The sequence below is a fragment of the Oncorhynchus clarkii genome, chromosome 1 (genome assembly GCF_045791955.1).
Source record: "Oncorhynchus clarkii lewisi isolate Uvic-CL-2024 chromosome 1, UVic_Ocla_1.0, whole genome shotgun sequence".
Taxonomy (NCBI): Eukaryota; Metazoa; Chordata; class Actinopteri; order Salmoniformes; family Salmonidae; genus Oncorhynchus; species Oncorhynchus clarkii.
The window spans coordinates 84,634,540-84,655,393 of NC_092147.1; the positions used below are offsets into that span (position 1 = coordinate 84,634,540).

The 20,854-nt window shown below is 45.0% G+C and overlaps 1 protein-coding gene across 1 annotated transcript; it reads right to left on the reverse strand.

Moving 5' to 3' along the window:
- Positions 1–1,702: 1,702 nt before the first annotated feature.
- Positions 1,703–20,113, reverse strand: LOC139413500 (poly(A) polymerase gamma-like). The gene is made up of 23 exons (XM_071160972.1): positions 20,055–20,113; positions 18,785–18,952; positions 18,211–18,277; positions 17,980–18,061; positions 17,774–17,883; positions 17,439–17,492; positions 16,714–16,825; positions 14,405–14,494; positions 12,178–12,316; positions 11,603–11,675; positions 11,340–11,460; positions 10,575–10,659; positions 10,414–10,467; positions 8,578–8,697; positions 7,479–7,588; positions 6,830–6,951; positions 6,356–6,522; positions 5,644–5,762; positions 5,220–5,389; positions 4,557–4,745; positions 2,946–3,029; positions 2,749–2,808; positions 1,703–2,612 (listed from the first exon to the last, which is right to left on the reverse strand). Exons 1-23 carry the CDS (start codon positions 20,069–20,071, stop codon positions 2,505–2,507), a joined length of 2,421 nt encoding a protein of 806 aa, XP_071017073.1. The 5' UTR covers positions 20,072–20,113; the 3' UTR covers positions 1,703–2,504.
- Positions 20,114–20,854: the final 741 nt, after the last annotated feature.

Sequence of the window (20,854 nt, forward strand, 5' to 3'; positions counted from 1 at the left end):
GATAAGCTGTGTGGTTCAAGCCCTGAATGCTGATTGGCTGACATCCATGGTATATCAGAGCGTATACCACGGGTATAACAAAACATTTATTTTTTACTGTTGTAATTACGTTGATAATCAGTTTATAATAGCAATAAAGCACCTCGGGGGTTTGTGGAATATGGACAATATACCACGGCTAAGGGCTGTATCCAGGCCCTCCTCGTTGCGCATTAGAACAGCCCATAGACGCTGAATATTGGCCATATACCACACCCGCTCGTGTCTGATTGCTTAAAACGAACAACATTATATAGACAAGGGGGACCTGATCCTAGATCAGCACTCGTACTCAGAAATTTTGTGAGTATGAGTCCTGAAATTTGATTTGAGAGGTCAACTCCTCGACCAGACCGCATCTGAAATTGCACCCTATTCCCTACAGAGGGCACTTCTATTGACCAGGGCCTTATTGACCAGGGCCGTTTATGGCTCTGGTCAAAAGTAGTACACTATATATAGAATAGGGTGCTTTTTGGGACTCAGGCCAGGATGACCCCAGGAGACGCCATGTTTAAGAACCTCCACGGGAGGTGCAGAGGATCAACACCCCACACTGAGGGAATTACAACACACACACACTAACTCATGTACACCAACATCCTCACACACACACACACACACACACACACCAGCAAAAGCTTGAAACCCTTTCCGTAACACAAATCCAGTGGTGAACCACTTCACAACCATGACCCTGCTAGCGCAACACAACCGTCCAGTCCCTCATGTTTAGTACATTCCCTGGGTTCTAGAGTTGCCTGGGGAACAGTAGCCTACTGCACGCAGGGTTGTGTTCCAACCCTACTATAAAAACACCTGATTCTACTAATGATCTGCCCCTCAGGACCCTGGTTGGCTGTATCAGGTGTGTGAATCTAGTGCAGGGCTGGAGCAAAAGCCTACAATACCCAGTAGATCTCCAGGAGAGTTGGTTCTCTATTCTAGTGGGTGTCAAAGCTTGAGAGAGGACGTACACAGGAGGTCCTTTTAACCAACCAAGAGGGGGGGGGGGGGCATACACAGGAGGTCCTGCTAACCAAGAGGGAGGGATATACACAGGAGGTCCTGCTAACCAAGAGGGAGGGATATACACAGGAGGTCCTGCTAACCAAGAGGGAGGGATATACACAGGAGGTCCTGCTAACCAAGAGGGAGGGACATACACAGGAGGTCCTGCTAACCAACCTAGAGGGGGCGGGGAGGGATATACACAGGAGGTCCTGTTAACCAACCTAGAGGGGGCGGGGGGGGGATATACACAGGAGGTCCTGTTAACCTAGAGGGGGCGGGGAGGGATATACACAGGAGGTCCTGTTAACCAACCTAGAGGGGGCGGGGAGGGATATACACAGGAGGTCCTGTTAACCTAGAGGGGGCGGGGAGGGATATACACAGGAGGTCCTGTTAACCTAGAGGGGGCGGGGAGGGATATACACAGGAGGTCCTGTTAACCAACCTAGAGGGGGCGGGGAGGGACATACACAGGAGGTCCTGTTAACCTAGAGGAAGGGACATACACAGGAGGTCCTGTTAACCAAGAGGAAGGGACATACACAGGAGGTCCTGTTAACCTAGAGGAAGGGATATACACAGGAGGTCCTGCTAACCTAGAGGGAAGGGATATACACAGGAGGTCCTGCTAACCTAGTGGGAAGGGATATACACAGGAGGTCCTGTTAACCTAGAGGGGGGAATATACAGGAAGAAAAAAGGGAGGTACCATCTGAACTTATCCAAAAAGGAATGCTCATTTTAGGTTTCTGTTGCAAAACATTTTCATATGTTGGGCCCAAATGAACACAACCCAAGTTGCTGAGTCTACTGGGTGGGAAGGCTGAGATTGGCTATCAAGGTCACGTTGTAATGTGGTTGACAAACAGTGGGGGGGGGGGGGGGCAATACATTTTTTAAACATGTTTTTTTCTTCATTTTAGATCATAAAACTATAACATCAGTATGGAAAGACTAAACGTCTGTGATTCTTTTTTTTTATTTTTTAAAGACGAGTTATGTACAATAAACTACACCTACTGTAGAACTTTCCCATTTGTCAAAACAGTAGGATGGTACAGACAGGTGTAGTAGCAAGCATCGACACGTTAAGGCCATTTAAAACTACACACAGTAAAGGAAGAGGGGGGGAAATTTACAAAAAATAAATAATTAAATCCAACTCTTCTTCAACCCAATCTTAAATCAGCATTTTAATTTCTGCTTCAGGCTCAACTGGGAAGGGGACCATAGAAACAGAGATGACATTTTTTGGGGGGGGGGGACAAGGGACTGTCGTTGCACATCGTCCAGTGACAGGGTGGGGTGAGCGGGAGAGTTAAAAATCAGCTTCCTCACTAGGTTTTACCACAGTAGTCTTGATTTGGGATCTCTCAGGTCTGGAGCTAGTCAGTGTTGTAGGTCCTGGCCTCGTGAAGGAAGGGGTTTGGGGGGGGGGGCGTTACCTGGGGTTACCTGTGCCTGTTGAGGGCTAGTCTGATGGAGTTCTTAACCACCCGCTGGTGGTTACTGCTGGGGAGGGGAGAGGTCACGTCTGGCAGCTCCATACTGGGAAGTCTCTGGAGAATAGACACACACGAGAGACACAGCAGACACGTGCATGAACACAGACACGCATATTATAAGATGTCAAAATCAACTATTCATTTGAAGACTGCTTTCATGCATTCTAGCTAATAAAAATCAGTAAAGTACCTGTGTTCTTGATGTGTCGATAGTTGGAATAGGCATAGCCTTTACCCCTCCAAGACTTTCCTGTTAAGAGAAACAAAACAAAAGAAATTATGAAATGCAATAATCGACTGACATAAAATCTCTGAATAATGTGAGGTGTGTATTTCCAGAGTTCAGTTGGTGTTCGGGGTGCAGTGGGTTGAAAGGAGAGTACTCACGACGTTCACTCCGTCCCCTTGCTCCTGGCCGTCGCTAGACAAAGGGAACGGCTCCTTGAATGCAGAGTCATCACCGGACACCAGCTGGAGAGAGAGGGAGAGAAAGTGAGAGACTGACAACATCATGACCTCATTAACCCGTGCAAAAACATTTTCCCTAAAAAAAAAAATGTATTTATACAGCTCCAGTGAGACAATAGAGAAAAGGGTGATTAATAAGTGCCCCCACAGTGACCGTACGTACATATCCCAACCAGAAACAGTGGATTACAGGCAACATCCACACGGAAGACTAGAGCTGCCGCTTTCAATGAGTGGGACACTAATACGGAAGCTTACAGGAAATCGCGTTATGACCTCCGACAAGCCATTCAACAGGCAAAGCGGCAATACAGGACTAAGATTGAATCCCACTACGCTGGCTCTGACGCTCGGCGGATGTGGCAGGGCTTGCAAACTATCACAAATTACTAAGGGAAAGCCAGCCGCAAGCTGCCCAGCAACGTGAGCCTACCAGAGCAGCTAAATGCCGTATGATCGCTTCCAAGGCAAGCAACACTGAGCCATGCATGAGAGAACCTGGACTCGGCCCACACGCTGGACTCGGCTACTGTCACTTTACCTCTTCCTATACGTACATAGCCACTTCCTGTATATAGCCCTGTTATCACCCGCCACTTCCTGTATATAGCCCTGTTATTACCCGCTGCTTCCTGTATATAGCCCTGTTATTACCCGCCGCTTCCTGTATATAGCCCTGTTATTACCCGCAGCTTCCTGTATATAGCCCTGTTATTACCCGCTGCTTCCTGTATATAGCCCTGTTATTACCCGCTACTTCCTGTATGTAGCCCTGTTATTACCCGCTGCTTCCTGTATACAGCCCTGTTATTACCCGCTGCTTCCTGTATACAGCCCTGTTATTACCCGCTGCTTCCTGTATACAGCCCTGTTATTACCCGCTGCTTCCTGTATACAGCCCTGTTATTACTCGCTGCTTCCTGTATACAGCCCTGTTATTACTCGCTGCTTCCTGTATACAGCCCTGTTATTACCCGCTGCTTCCTATATACAGCCCTGTTATTACCCGCTGCTTCCTGTATATAGCCCTGTTATTACCCGCTGCTTCCTGTATATAGCCCTGTTATTACCCGCTGCTTCCTGTATATAGCCCTGTTATTACCCGCTGCTTCCTGTATATAGCCCTGTTATTACCCGCTGCTTCCTGTATATAGCCCTGTTATTACCCGCTGCTTCCTGTATATAGCCCTGTTATTACCCGCTGCTTCCTGTATGTAGCCCTGTTATTACCCTCTACTTCCTGTATGTAGCCCTGTTATTACCTGCTACTTCCTGTATGTAGCCCTGTTATTACCCACTACTTCCTGTATGTAGCCCTGTTATTACCTGCTACTTCCTGTATATATCTCCATGTTATTTTTACTCATTGTTATCCACTTTGTATTTATTCCTCATGTCACTATATTTGAGCTTTATCTCTGCATGGTTGGAAAATAAGTCATAAGAAAGCATTTCACTGTTAGTCTACGAAGCATTTGGCAGGATTTAGTCTGGATGTGACATATCCATCCAGGGATCACTCCCCCTCACCAGATCTGCAGGGTCTCGTATCCTCTTGGGGGGTCCGTCCTGTGTGGGGGAGTGAGGTCTCTTGGCTGCAGCAGTGGCTCCGTTCTGGTTCTGCTCTGTCGGGCTGGATGTATCTCTAGAGGAGCCCAGGCAGGGTACAACGCTCCTGCCTACTACTGTAGGAATGGTGCTGCCTGCTGGAGGACTCACCTGGGGGTGAAAAACCCAATGAGTGATTGAACATTCAAGTTGTGTTCTGTGTCAAAATCACAAAGTGGCATTCACACCAACAAAGGACATTTTGTATTTTTTTTAAAATTGGGTATTGTGTGGGGCTGTCGTGTGTATTTCTTGAATCCCGTTAACGGGGAGGGGTAAAACAGGGGTTCTCACCACTTGGACTCCGTCCCCTTGCTCCCTGCCGTCGCCAGATGGAGGGAACGGCTCCTTGAAGGTCAACACATCAGCCAGCTGTACACAAAAGGACAGAGACGATAAAGAGTGTGTGTGCACCATGACAGGTGCACATCGTTTCTGTTCAAACTGACAGGAGTCATTGTTTTCTACGGGAGCTCTAGCAAGCCTGCAATACGTTTCCATGTAGAGGTTCTGTTGAGTAATCTAGATGTAACCGGTGTTCTGGGGAGTCGGGGGAATTCATTTTACAATACAAATTCAACTCACCGGCTCTGCGCTGTCTTTCAGCCTCTTGGACTGATCCTCCAGCGTAGGGGAGTGGAGTCTCTTGGATCCGTTCTGGTTCTGCTCTGTAGTGCCGAGAGAGACCACGCTCCTACCCACTACCGTAGGAATGGTGCTACCGACTGGGCCCGTTGGGGCAGAGGGCTTGGACTCTAGAGGGAGAGAGGAGGAAAGAGAAGGCAAGGGAGAAAGAGAGCAAGACAGAAAGGAGTGAGAGAAATGAGGGGGAAAAAAAAGAGTGAGGGGAGAGAGAGGGAGTGAGAGAATGATTGAGAGGGAGACAGGTTAATAAGCCAATCAACCACATTTCAACACTTCTTTAGTGTCATTTTTCACAGCCGTGACTTTCAACACTAGTATGTAGACCATGTATATCTGAGAGGAGAGACGAACGCTGGACACTCACTTGATCCAATGACGGGGATGGACAACCCCTTCTCCTGATCGGTCATGGGTGGAGAGACGTCTGGCACCGAGGAGCTGCTCTCCACAAACAGAGAGGCTGGCAGCTTGGGGGGTGTCAAACTGCACGGGACAGAACAACAAGATAATTGCGCTGTTAAGTTAAACATGTTATGATGACCTGAAAGGAACATGAAATAATAAAAATACACATTTCATTTATTTTGTCAATTGTGGAAAGAAAATGTATCTGGGAATAATACATTTTTCGGGAAACAAAATCCTAAAACTTCTAGTGTCAAACGGTACCATTATGTTCAGTAGTGATGAGGTACAAGCATAAACTACATGTGACCGATCTTCTGCTGTAGCCTTGAACATATTATAAACATGGGTGGCTCGAGTCCTGAATGCTGATTGGCTGACAGCTGTGGTATATCCGACCGTATACCACGGGTATGACAAAAACATGTATTTTTACTGGTGTAATTACGTTGGTAACCAGTTTATAATAGCAATAAGGCACCTCGGGGGTTTGTGGTATATGGCCAATATACCACGGTTAAGGGCTGTATCCAGGCACTCCACTTTGTGTTGTGCGTAAGAACAGCCATTAGCCGTGGTATATTGGCCATATACCACACCTCCTCGTGCCTTATCGCTTAATTATACAAGTCTCCCTGGTTCTCCCACCGTTCTTCGTGAGGAGTACCTACCTGTCGTCTGTGTCTGAGGCGGCCGGCCTGGACGGCTTGCAGACGGAGGTGGGAGAGCTGAAGGGAGTCCCGGAGTCAGTGTCTCTGGAACTGTCCAGCTGACTGCCGTCGAGAGAGGACCGCTTGGAACTCCCGCCGTTGGAGTTCCGGTTCAGCTCCACTATGCTCTGTAGGGAGGGCAGTGGGGAAAGATGGGTGTGGAGAGGGGGAAGCCAGAGGGACAAGGAGAGAAAACTTAAATACAAAGCCAATCACGATGATGGTGTTTTATTCAAATGCATTTCTTAAAATAAATATATATGTCTAGACTACACACAGGCTTTTCTCAATGTAGCTCCCCTCAATATCCCCTCTCCTGGCCCCCTTTTCAAAACGCATTGAGAACAAGGGCCGAGGGGAGGGCCCTTGAAATAGGGTTGAGAAGGAGACAAGGAATGGCAGAAAAATGAATGGAGCCTAGAGCATCCATCCTACCCTCTTCTTCCTCTGCACCAGCTCAACAGGAAGGTACTGGTGGAGCTGCTTCTTCTTCACGTGTGTCGCTTCGATCTTCATCCCATCCTTCAGCATGTTGATGTTGTTGGCCTGCCTGTAAACTGCAGAAAGGGGTCATGGGGTCATTTAGAGCTCCCTCTACCAGCATAGACAGATGTCAAAGGGATAGTTGACTCAAATTATTAAATTACACATTAGTTTCCTTAGCATAGAAGCAGTTCTACGGACACAATTTGACAGCAATTCATGCTTTGGTTTAGTTTCCCTGGCACGGTTACCACATGCTAACGTTTTAGCATTTGTGGCACAAATCCCATTCAAGTCATGGGACCGCTATTAGCATTTTTCATATTCAAATCATCAAAAAGTATTTAGAGTTGACTGTGAAGCTCAACGAAAATCACTCATAGATGATTTGAACATGACGCGCCAAAAATGCTAATAATCAGCCCCATGACTTGAATGGGATTTGTGCCACAAATGCTAAAACGTGAGCATGTGGTAACAGTGCCGGGGACACTAAACCAAAGCATGGACTGTTGTCAGCAGTCTGTTACAGCCGAAGGAAACCAATAGGTCCTTTGGTAATTTGGGTGAACTAACCGTGCGAGCGTGTGTGTGGTATTACCTGTATCTGTGAAGGACTGGATGTCGTAGGTCAGGTCGATGTTGACACTCTCTGCGTTCTCCACTTTCTTGAAGATGATCCCAATGAACCACATGGAGACAAACTCGTTCCTGTTGGAAGACAACACTAACATCAGCTGGGTACAAGGAGATAAACTAGTTCCTGTTGGAAGACCCACCACTAACATCAGCTGGGTACAAGGAGATTAACTGGTTCCTGTTGGAAGACCCACCCCTATCATCAGCTGGGTACAAGATGATAAACTGGTTCCTGTTGGAAGACCCACCACTAACATCAGCTGGGTACAAGGAGATAAACTGGTTCCTGTTGGAAGACCCACCACTAACATCAGCTGGGTACAAGGAGATAAACTGGTTCCTGTTGGAAGACCCACCACTAACATCAATCAGCTGGGTATATTTGTCTGACATTTACCAAACATCTAAAAATGCTTCAATCTGATCATTCAAGACAGACAAGATCCAAATCGTCTCCATGTGCTCCCTGGTGGTAGCTTGGGTCAGTTCGCCCTGTGGGGTGTCTCACTAAAAAACAAACACCCTTGACTGCTTTGCACTAGCACTTCTCCGACTAGCACCAACTTTGCTTAACGCTACTTTGAGGAAAAATGTAATTACTATGACTAAGGTGTGGTTGTCTCACCTAGCTACCTTAAGATCGATCCAATAACTAAGTCGCTATGGATAAGAGTGTTCGCTAAATTACTAAAAATGTATATGTAAAAATGCTAACTAGCGTTAGCGTAACGAAGCTGATCCCCATAGCCTCCCAGTCATTGTGCTAATTCTAGTTAGCAATTGCGCTAGCGCTAATTAGCAATTTCCTTCAAACTGCACGCAAAATGATATTCACGAGTTCATCTGACTCTGCGTCAGTAGATAAAGGGCCTCAGTGCCAAAACCTCAAAGTATTCCATTAAGTGAAATATCCACCTACGCAGGGCACAAGGCCATGCAATATAAACTCACTCAGTGCAAAAAGGTTTTTAAAAAAGGTTTCCGTCTTGTGCCCTAATGAACACAACCCCAATATTTCTGGTGCCTTCACACTTCAAAAGGTGTGGAGCCTAAAGACTCACTCGCTACAGCTCTCCTTGTTCCCGGGGAAGGATGTGGGGTTGACGTGTGCCAGGGTGATGTACTCATTCCTCTCCAGGTTCCCCACCAGGACACGGATCTTAGACTCCACCAGACCAATCCTAGAGGGAGAGGAACAGACAGGAGGTTCATAACAATACATTACAAAGCACTGTTTAGGTTTCTGAAAATGCAAAGCTCTTCGAGACTTACCCAGAAAGACTCACAGCTGTAAATAGCAACCAGAGGTGATTCTAACGTATTGACACGGGGGTGCAAAATACATAGTGGTGTGGAAAAGCATTTGCTCCCTTTCTGATTCCCTCTATTTTTGTGATACTGAATGTTATAAGATCTTCAACCAAAACCTAATATTATATAAAAGGGAACCCGAGTTCACAAATAACCCCCCCAAAATATACTTATTTATTAAATTAACAAAATTGTGCAATGCAAATCAGCGGTGTGAAAAAGTAATTGCCCCCTTACACTAACTGGTTGTGCCTCCTTTAGCTGCAATGACAGCAACCAAATGTTTCCTATAGTTGTTGATCAGTATCTCACGTTGCTGTGGGAGGAATTTTGGCCCACTCTTCCATGCAGAACTGCTTTAACTCAGCAACATTTGTGGGTTTTCAAGCCTGAACTGCTCGTTTAAAGTCCTGCCACAACATCTCAATTGGGATTAGATCTGGACTTTTGACTAGGCCATTCCAAAACCTCAAATTTGATGCTTTTTTTTTTTAGCCCTTTTCATGTAGTCTTGATTGTGTGTTTTAGATCATTGCATAAACCAGATGTGCTCCAGCTCACAGACGGATGGCCTGATATTCTCCTGTGGAATTATCTGATACAGAGCAGAATTCATGGTTCCTTTTATTAAAGCAAGTCGTCCAGGTCCTGAGGCAGCAACGTAAGCCCAAACCATCACACTACCACCACAACGCTTGACCGTTGGTATGAGGCCCTTACTGTGGAATGCAGGGTTTGGTTTTCGCCAGACATAATAGATCTCATCCAGCAAGTTGACTCAAGTTTGGCAAAAAAAACACCTGGAAGCACCTGGATGATCATCAAGACTCTAGGAAGAATGTTCTATGGACAGGTGAGTCAAAAGTATAATGTTTTTGGACGACATGGGTCACATTATGCCTGGCAAAAAACAAACACTGGAAACAAAAAACAAACAATTTCATTCAGGTCCTGCAAAATGTTTATTATTCGCCTACCTCCTCATGCCTTTTGCGCACAATGTATATAGACTCTTTTTTTCCTACTGTGTTATTGACTTGTTAATTGTTTATTCCATGTGTAACCCTGTGTTGTCTGTTCACACTGCTATGCTTTATCTTGGCCAGGTCGCAGTTGTAAATGAGAACGTGTTCTCAACTAGCCTACCTGGTTAAATAAAGGTGTTCTCAACTAGCCTACCTGGTTAAATAAAGGTGTTCTCAACTAGCCTACCTGGTTAAATAAAGGTGTTCTCAACTAGCCTACCTGGTTAAATAAAGGTGTTCTCAACTAGCCTACCTGGTTAAATAAAGGTTAAATAAAAAAGGCCCTTCCATCTTTGAGGACAAGTATTTCCATTGTCAGAGCAGACACTCGACCATCTCGGCAATATAATAGAAAAGTGTTGCTTTTACCCGTTTGACTTGTTTGCCCGGGGGTAAAATGCCCGGGGGTAAAATGGCCGGGCTAAAATGCCCGGGGGTAAAATGCCCGGGGGTAAAATGGCCGGGCTAAAATGCCCGGGGGTAAAATGCCTGGGGTAAAATAAACAGATATTTTGTAGGACCTTAGGAGCGCCACATTCCCATGTAAAACAAAACACTTACCATTCTAATTGGTTTTCTTCTGTGGATGCACTGGCAGTCAGAACAATATAATGCCTGTTAAAGACAAAAACACATTGGCATGCAAATAAACACCAACTATTTCAACATTCATAACCAATTACAGTTTTAAACATAAAAAAAATATATATATAAATACGTACTTGTACTTCAGGAAAAAGTTGGGTGGCTGGAACAGTTTGGACCAGTCGGTTTTCCCCTGAAGGATGTCATCTGTAACACTGAGACCTGTTGGTGGAACACATTTAGTCATCTCCTGTGGACAGACGCATGTAACATAGGATGGTGTCATAGCATCCGTCAACAGAACGTGGGATGCAACGATTAACGAGGAACTTCCTTCCGGTTGCACAGACCCCCCCCCCCTCACTGATCATTTAGACAAATCAGGACTTCACATCTTCTGGATTTCAGAAGTGGAAGGAACATTTGGCCATTGCTTTCCTGAGAGTCTCTGTTTAGGGGAGGGAGAATTCTCTAGGCTGGTTAGGGTCTCCTCTCATACAGATACCCCCAGAACATAATCAAACATCTGACACAATTACACAAGATTCTACTTCTAGGTTTCCCAGATGAGACATTTAGAATGAACACCATGTTCTATCATACAGGACCACTATACAGAATTAGCACAAAGCCTTCCTCACTGCACGGTGCAATAATAGGATGTAAAAGAAAGCATTGAGATGAATCCTGCTGCATATAGAGAGAAATATTGATTTATTTTTTGGGCCATTTAGCCGACACATTTATCCAAAGCGACTCGCAGTCACATCTGCCTACATATTTATGTATTGGTGGCCTGAACCAGGATCAGTTGTGCCTTTTAGCTCATAATGAACACAATATTATGGACAGAGGGATGGTGGTGGGGGGGGCTGATCCTAGATCAGGAGTTAGGTACCCACCGTATTTGAACTCCTCGCTCATGATGGTGCGTGTGGAAGAGGAGACGTTGTAGGTAGAGTTCTGCTGGGGGTAGGCTGGCGTGATGATGGGCATCAGGTGGTACCGGTCTGACGGATTCACCTGGAGACGGGTGGAGAGGAGAGTTGACACAGGGCAAGAGCAGCTTCATCTCCCACAGACACACACAGCATCTTCAAAATAAGCATTTTATCAATTTGTGTATCTCAAACACACACACACAAACTCAACAGCAGACACCTACTCGTGGATCCCAAACAGGCAGATTCAGATTGCTGTCTTCGGGCTGTTTCAAAAGCACAGGATTTGGCCATTCCCTACAAAACAGATTGAGTGAATTGATAGCCTTTCAAAACAATGGAGATTTCAAAGCAACAATATTTCTTTATCATAGCGGGTCATCGACTACACAGGCTACCCATACCATCATCACCCATTTAAACCAATCAGAGCCCACATCATTATCACCCATTTAAACCAATCAGAGCCCACATCATCATCACCCATTTAAACTAATCAGGGCCCATATCATTATCACACATTTAAACCAATCAGAGCCCACATCATCATCACCCATTTAAACCAATCAGAGCCCATATTATCATCACCCATTTAAACCAATCAGAGCCCACATCACCCATTTAAACTAATCAGAGCCCATACACACAGTGCCTCAGATTAGTGCTGATCTAGAGTCAGGTCTCCCTTATACATTGTGATTTTAAAAAGGCACAATCCTAGATGAGTTATCCTGCTCTGAGATGCTTTGTGAGTCCTGGATGAGGAATGTAAATTGAGGGTATGGGGCTCATTGTGTACCATTTGGAGAAGACGAGGAAGAACTTATGTACGAGAGTGGCGGCCACAGCGTTGGGGTAGAGCTGGCAGGTCCTGGCTACCAGCATGGCCCAGGAGACTCCACCCAGGAAGCCCAACATGTTGGAGTAGATCCCACGGCCTGGGGGACAGGGAAGGGAGGGGGTGGGGGGGGCGGGGGTAATCATATATGCCATTTACCAGATGCTTTATTGCAAAGCAACTAACATTCACGTGTGCATAAAATGTGTTAACAAAATGGGTCATATTCAGTAGGTTCAAAACAGAAAAGACCAGTCAAGAAAAGACCAGCCAGAAAAGACCAGCCAGAAAAGGGGAAGTACAAAAAAAAAGAAGCTACATTTAGTTTCCCAGTCGTAAAAAATATATCTAGAAATGTTACGTGCCTTAATGAACACATCACACAGTGCCCCACAGCACGTCCCACAGTGCCCCACAGCACGTCCCACAGTACGTCCCACAGTGCCACCCAGCACGTCCCACAGTGCCCCACAGCACGTCCCACAGTGCCCCACAGCACGTCCCACAGTGCGTCCCACAGTGCCCCACAGCACGCCCCACAGCACGTCCCACAGTGCCCCACAGCACGTCCCCGGGTCCCACAGTGCCCCACAGCACGTCCCCGGGTCCCACAGTGCCCCACAGCACGTCCCCGGGTCCCACAGTGCCCCACAGCACGTCCCCGGGTCCCACAGTGCCCCACAGCACGTCACACAGTGCCCCACAGCACGTCCCCGGGTCCCACAGTGCCCCACAGCACGTCCCCGGGTCCCACAGTGCCCCACAGCACGTCCCACAGTGCCCCACAGCACGTCCCCGGGTCCCACAGTGCCCCACAGCACGTCACACAGTGCCCCACAGCACGTCCCCGGGTCCCACAGCACGTCACACAGTGCCCCACAGCACGTCCCCGGGTCCCACAGTGCCCCACAGCACGTCCCCGGGTCCCACAGTGCCCCACAGCACGTCCCCGGGTCACACAGTGCCCCACAGCACGTCACACAGTGCCCCACAGCACGTCACACAGTGCCCCACAGCACGTCACACAGTGCCCCACAGCACGTCACACAGTGCCCCACAGCACGTCACACAGTGCCCCACAGCACGTCACACAGTGCCCCACAGCACGTCACACAGTGCCCCACAGCACGTCCCCGGGTCCCACAGTGCCCCACAGCACGTCACACAGTGCCCCACAGCACGTCCCCGGGTCCCACAGTGCCCTACAGCACGTCACAGTGCCTCACAGCACGTCCCCGGGTCACACAGTGCCCTACAGTAGAGTGCTGTCTGCAATGGTGGTTATAATAGATGTATAGAGGGGTCCTCTGTAACTCAGCTGGTTATAATAGATGTATAGAGGGGTCCTCTGTAACTCAGCTGGTTATAATAGATGTATAGAGGGGTCCTCTGTAACTCAGCTGGTTATAATAGATGTATAGAGGGGTCCTCTGTAGCCCAGCTGGTTATAATAGATGTATAGAGGGGTCCTCTGTAGCCCAGCTGGTTATAATAGATTTATATAGTGACTTTATCAGCCCATGTAGTCACAGCTGTTTACACAGTAAGGGGGAAACTCGCCTCATCCACCACCAATGTGTAGCATCCACCCCAGTGATGCACGCTCACCACACAGCGGAGAGGTGAGGAGTGATACATGCCAATTAAGAATGAGGTGGATTATTAGGTGGCCATGGGAATTTAGCCATGACCACCGGGGTCAACACCCCTACTCTTATGATAAGTGCCATGGGAGTTTTAGTGACCACAGAGAGTCAGGACACCCATTTCACATCCCATCCCGAAAGATGGCACCCGACACAGGGCAACGTCCCCGTCACTGCCCTGGGATCTTCTTAGACCAGAGGCAAGAGTTCCCCCTATTGGCTCTCCGACACCACATCCAGCAGCTTCTGGTCTCCCATCCAGACCGACTCTGCTTAGCTTCAGAGGCAAGCCAGCAGTGGGATGCAGGGTGGTATGCGCTTGCAATGCTAGGGTAGTGTGTTCCATTCTCAGGACCACCCGTACGGAAAATGTATGAACCCATTGCTTTAAGTCACTTTGGATAAAATCGTCTTGCTAAATATCATACATTACAGCCTATAATATTAAATGGTAGATATTAAATGACCTCAATATACTAAATTATTAAAATATAGATATAAAATGACAAATATATGACATTCTATTCTAGGTGCTGACTCACGTTTGGCCCACAGCTTGATGGCCCTCAGGGTTAGTCTGAAGTTCTCCTTGTTTGGTACCAAGTACAGGATCTCATCTGTCACTCTGCAGCCTGGAGGAGGAGGAGGAGAGAGAAGAAATCACTTGTCTCAGAAAAGTCTAATTGCTCACAACAAGAGTAAAGTGAGGGATGTTAGTTCCACACTGATGTCATTCCAAAGCTGGTGCTGTAGTTGGGTAAAAGAGTTTAACCTGGCTACAGGTATGGTGTTATACTATAACAGAGTTAAACCTGGCTACAGGTATGATGTTATACTATAACAGAGTTTAACCTGACTACAGGTATGATGTTATACTATAACAGAGTTTAACCTGACTACAGGTATGGTGTTATCCTACAACAGAGTTTAACCTGACTACAGGTATGATGTTATACTATAACAGAGTTTAACCTGACTACAGGTATGATGTTATACTATAACAGAGTTAAACCTGACTACAGGTATGATGTTATACTATAACAGAGTTAAACCTGGCTACAGGTATGATGTTATACTATAACAGAGTTTAACCTGACTACAGGTATGATGTTATACTATAACAGAGTTTAACCTGACTACAGGTATGGTGTTATACTATAACAGAGTTTAACCTGACTACAGGTATGGTGTTATACTATAACAGAGTTTAACCTGACTACAGGTATGGTGTTATACTACAACAGAGTTTAACCTGACTACAGGTATGGTGTTATACTATAACAGAGTTTAACCTGACTACAGGTATGGTGTTATACTATAACAGAGTTTAACCTGACTACAGGTATGGTGTTATACTATAACATAGTTTAACCTGACTAAAGGTATGGTGTTATACTATAACAGAGTTTAACATGACTACAGGTATGGTGTTATACTACAACAGAGTTTAACCTGACTACAGGTATGGTGTTATACTATAACAGAGTTTAACCTGACTACAGGTATGGTGTTATACTATAACAGAGTTTAACCTGACTACAGGTATTATGTTATACTATAACAGAGTTTAACCTGGCTACAGGTATGATGTTATAATATAACAGAGTTTAACATGACTACAGGTATGGGTATCATGTATGTAGTACCATAGAACCTAGTACGTAGTAATATATGTAGTACCAAGTATTACTACATACTAGGTTCAATGTGGTACCATGTACTAGGTTATATGTAGTACCACGTACAGTACTTGGTTCTATGTAGTACCATGTGCTAATACGAGGTTCTGTGTAGTACCATGTATTACTATGTCCTAGTACTAAGTAGTACCATGTATTACTACATACTAGTACAGTACTATGTAGTACCATGTATTACTACATACTAGTACAGTACTATGTTCTATGTAGTACCATGTTTTACTATGTCCTAGTATTAAGTAGTACCATGTATTACTACATACTAGTACAGTACTATGTAGTACCATGTATTACTACATACTAGTACAGTACTATGTTCTATGTACCATGTAATATTCCTACGTACAGTGCCTTCAGAAAGTATTCATACCCTCTTAACTGTTGTTGTTCAGTATATTACTGTTGATGGATTCCATTAAAATGTAACATGTTTGAAGATAAACTGTAGTTTGTCTCCTGTTTGGTGAATGATTACTGTGAGTATTAATGGAGTTCAGGACATGAAACTGTGTGTATGCTAATTTAGAAAGGTTGACCTAATCAGATAAGAGGAAATTGCCTATGATCAGAGAGCAGGGTCAGACCCAGGACAATGAAGACGAACCGGGTGTGATTCTGACTATCTGGCTAAAGAAAGAGAGGACCATGGACACTCCACAGGAGAAAGGAGGGAAACTCATTGGAATTACAAAATGTATAGCTGGGGAGGTGACACCTACAAGGAGGGAAGACTACGAGATCTTTTGTGAACTTTCTAAATGTATGTACTCAGCTCAATTCCTTATTGCAAAGAGGTTGCAATAGCATTTCTGTTTTGAACCCTATGTACTAGTCCTGTGTGGCTTTGTAGGTAGAGAATAGTGCTTGAACACCAAGGGTTGTGGGTACAATTCCTGTGTAAAACGTATGCTTGCATAAGTTGCTTTGGATAAAAGCATCAGCTAAATGTAATGTATTATTACTACTAGCGCCACAGGAAGAGAGCGCATTAGCGCCACAGGAAGAGAGCGCATTAGCGCCACAGGAAGAGAGCATTAGCGCCACAGGAAGAGAGCATTAGCGCCACAGGAAGAGAGCATTAGCGCCACAGGAAGAGAGCATTAGCGCCACAGGAAGAGAGCATTAGCACCACAGGAAGAGAGCATTAGTACCATTGAGACTGCGGATGCAGCGGATGTCCAGGTTCCTCAGGTGGGAGTCTCCTCTCAGATCCAGGTTATCTGGGATGGACTGCAGAGCCAGCCGCGCAAACAGCAGGTCAATCTGCCCAGCAACAAGACAGAGCAGGTACACTTTAACTACACTGGGCTCAAATTCAGTAGAAGTACAGATCTAGGATCAGGTGGGACCACCCGCTAATTCAGCAGGACTTAAAAAAGGGGGGGGAAGAGGCCAAACGTGATCCTAGATCAGTACTCATATTGAAGGTTTGTGAATTCTAAAATGTTGAAGTACAATACTACTTATAGTCCGCATCTACTACAGAATATTGTGATTTTGGGTGATGATTAAATAGTGATTATGTTATAATTATGTTTATGCCAATAGTATACTATAGCTACCTATGCTTTCTGTTCAAATATGCAAAAAATACACGCAATCTTGGGTCTGACGCATGGTGAGAAACGAGCTGCATCATAAACCTCTCATTTCCAGGGTCTGTTCTTAACTTCAAGACTGTGTCGAGGTTGATCTACAGCCTGACCTGGGTTCTGTTCTAGATCAATATGAACGTAAATGTGTTGGATGTGAATGTTGAATGAATGTGTTCGCTCCATCGTTAAAGATTTGGGTTGGTGAAAATCCACTCTGATGGTATACCCATCTCACAGAGTGTTGAAATAGACAAAATTTGTACATCCAAAACCCCCTTTACCTCGATGCCGTCAAACTTGAATTTGATCACAGGTACAAAGGCATCCTCCACCGCCTGAAAGAATAAGCGTCATGTTTAAAGCAATTTGACAGGCCAAGTCAAAGGTACAGCAGAACAGAGATGATAGCCATAATATACATTAAGGAGATAACTTGAGGACTGGCAATTTTGGTGGTCATGCCTCGGCCTCTGGCACATTTACCGGTTACAATCCGGTCTACTGCCTTTCCTACACTGTCATCCTCTCGCACACTGTTCAATAAAATAGGAGATTCCTTTCTTTTATTTTACTATACGAATATTATCCTGAGAATGGTTATTTTATTTAACCTCACCCGTAGGTCTTTGATCTCTTCGTGCAGTTTGAGCTTTGCAAAGAATGAGTCGAAGAAGTCTGTCCTCTCCACGTGTCGCGGCGATACACACAAGGCATCAATATCCGCCCCTGCAACGCAAACACACACACAACTTAGCTACACATTTGACAGCACACAACACGTGTCTCATGCAGACATGCACATGTTCTCTTATAGGACATTACCTTTAGTGTGAACTCCAAGCCGGTAAGACCCAAAGGTGAAGATCTTCCCCCCCACATTGGTTATCGCCGATGGTGGGAGGTTCTGAGGGGAATTAATGTCAATATCACTCTGCATGTATTACACATCATTCTCCCATTGATATCATAGCAGAGTAGGAATGATTTGCTCTCTGTAAAGCAACCACTAATGCACACACAGTTCAGTCATCGTTGATCTTCCTAGGAACCTACCTTCGTTTCACTGATCTCTGCAATCCATTCTTTGACAAATGTATTCAACTTTCCAAGAACTGCGAGTCTGTGGGAAGTAGCATAATGTCAATCAATTCACCTGTCCACTACGAAACCCAGCATATCCCAAACACACATACGAAACCCAGCATATCCCAAACACACATGAAAAGAACGTAAACCTGTAACTCTTTAACCTGGAAAACATTTCAGCAAAATAAAGGGCATCTAAATGAACAAATACCACTCAACTTCAACCAGCGCCTGTATTCACTGAAAGTCTCAGTGCACGAGTGCGGCTGATACGGAATCAGTTCTATGTTTTAGATCTTAATGAATACGATTATAAGGAGAGGTGGGGGCTGATCCTAGATCAGCACACTTCCTCTGAGACACTTTTTTAATACGGGCCCAGGCGTGTAAGTAAACACATTTAGTTTTTTTACTTAGTTGGGTTAAGTCTGACAAAGACCTCCGGGTGGAAAGATTGCACAATATAAAATACAAACAAACTATGGAAGTATTCATCTCTGTGCAGGCATTTTTTCTTTATTTCATGAGAACGACGTCTCACCTGTGGTTGAGTTCGTCCTCATCCTCAAACACCCCAAAGGGTTTCATGGCCTCGCTGAGCTTGTGTGTGTACTGATGGTCCACCTCCCTGGGGAAGGCCATGCTAATGGATGAGGTAATGCCATAGTGTTTCTGAGGCTGCTGCCCGCCATGCATACTGTTACTGTTCCTGTACAAGTCAACAGAGAGGAGGAATAGTATGTTACAGATATTATAGATGCCCTGTTGAATTGTTCAAAGTTGTTTGCAGCCTAGCCGACTAAACGCAACAGTGAAGGAAGTTCCTGATTAACTCCACCAACGGAATTGAGCAGACCAGGCTTTGTGGAATTCATCCGACTACATTGATTCACCTGAGGTCAATACTTTCTTGAGCAATCTGTTTACTAGTTATCACGTAGCTACCTAAACGTTAGCAAGCAACTTTTTTGCTTTGATTCCTCAAACCACCAAATTTACTCTATAGTGAGCTACATGCCATAAACAATATTTGCATATGAAGAGCCAGCCTATGTTTAGTGCACACACTGGATGAAAAGCAAACACACAGACACAAACCGGGGACTAACTTAAAGTTACTTTGATGGTGCTTCATTCATTTCCGATTCATTGAGCTGGTCTGGATAGATGAAGCACAAATAGGTAACTAACGAGGTCAGTATCTGTCTGCCATGACGCCGGCGTCAGCTCCAAATTACCTGGTATAGGTCACTACACAGACAGGGACGTTTACAACAAAATAAGCCAGCCAGCTAATGTTAGCGCATTTGTAAGCACGTTAGTTAGCAACAACGTTGGCTATTAAGTTGGGTAGCTAGCACACGTTAACGAAAATACATCTATATGACCATCTAGTTATAAAACAGGAACTCAAAGGCTGGAACGTTAACGTCGTTAGCTAACAAGTTAGCTAGCGCTGATTATAAACAAAATACCGTTAATCAACAATTAGCTAGATAACGTTAGTTAGCTATAATGAAATACAAAACAACGACATATAAAAACCCATCGAGTTATCAAGCTACTTTAGAAATATATATGATGTCGGGGAGCAAGTTAGCAAAGTTAACAGATGCACCAAATAGCTAGGCCTTTGTTAGCTACGCTAACTCCCTCAGCCTCGCATTGTTGTGATGATAGCCGTTCGTTAGCAACTAGCTAGCAGTGTTAGCCTAGCTAGCTAACGTTACATATTCGATCATATTTCTACAACAGCACACATGTTGAAGAGTGAACAACATTACAATGTCTTAAGCATATGTGCAACTTACGCTGACATTTCTTTCATGACCCACCGATAACTTTCTCTTTTCCTTAGAACAAACTTGTAGAAAACATGCAAACTCAGCCAGCAGCAGCCCCGACCCTATTTATAACAATAGCTAGTTAGTTACACTCCAATATGGCGCTCAAGCAGTCTCTGTATCCCGACAAGCTTTGCGCAGTGAGATTCTGTCGTCGTTTCCGGTCATAAATCCATAAACATCCGCAGTGGACTTTTTTGTTTTTGTGTACTGACTTTGAGTTGTCACAATAAAATGATATATGCGGTAGTTATACTCACTACCCACCATATGGGTATAGAACTTGTTCATCAATAATCCAGTGAGTTTTTGAGGGAACATTTTGAAAAATGCCATGTAAACAAATGTGTCAAATTACATTATTTTGTTATAATAAAGTGTATGATGCCATGCTACTGCAGTGTATGAGGATGGCATGGGACCTGGTCTTCATTACGTTTGTGAGCATACTACAGTATTTGAAACGACTGTAATGACAAAGAATGTATTTTAAAAGACTGTAACAACTAGTGTTTGTGAGCATTGTACTGCATCTTCCCTTTTGTGGCATAGGCTGCATTAGGCTCTTTTTAGCCATAGTTTGAGTCCCCGCTGCAGCTCTCATTTTCTCCTACTACATTAGTGGCAGCAATGGGATCACGTCCAGTGGTCTTACATGGAGTTGGGGAAACTTTCTCACTGCACTTGGGGGCTATGTGCACAAGGATATTTCTTAAGAGAGGGAATACTGTAAAATGTATCTAAGTGGTTAGAGCGTTGGGCCACTA

Coding starts and splice junctions, on each gene's coding strand:
- LOC139413500 (XM_071160972.1), bottom strand. Junction 16,826..17,438: donor TCAAGTTTGACGGCATCGAG/GTAAAGGGGGTT, acceptor GTTGCTGGGCAG/ATTGACCTGCTGTTTGCGCG. Junction 7,589..8,577: donor AACAAGGAGAGCTGTAGCGA/GTGAGTCTTTAG, acceptor GTCTTCCAACAG/GAACGAGTTTGTCTCCATGT.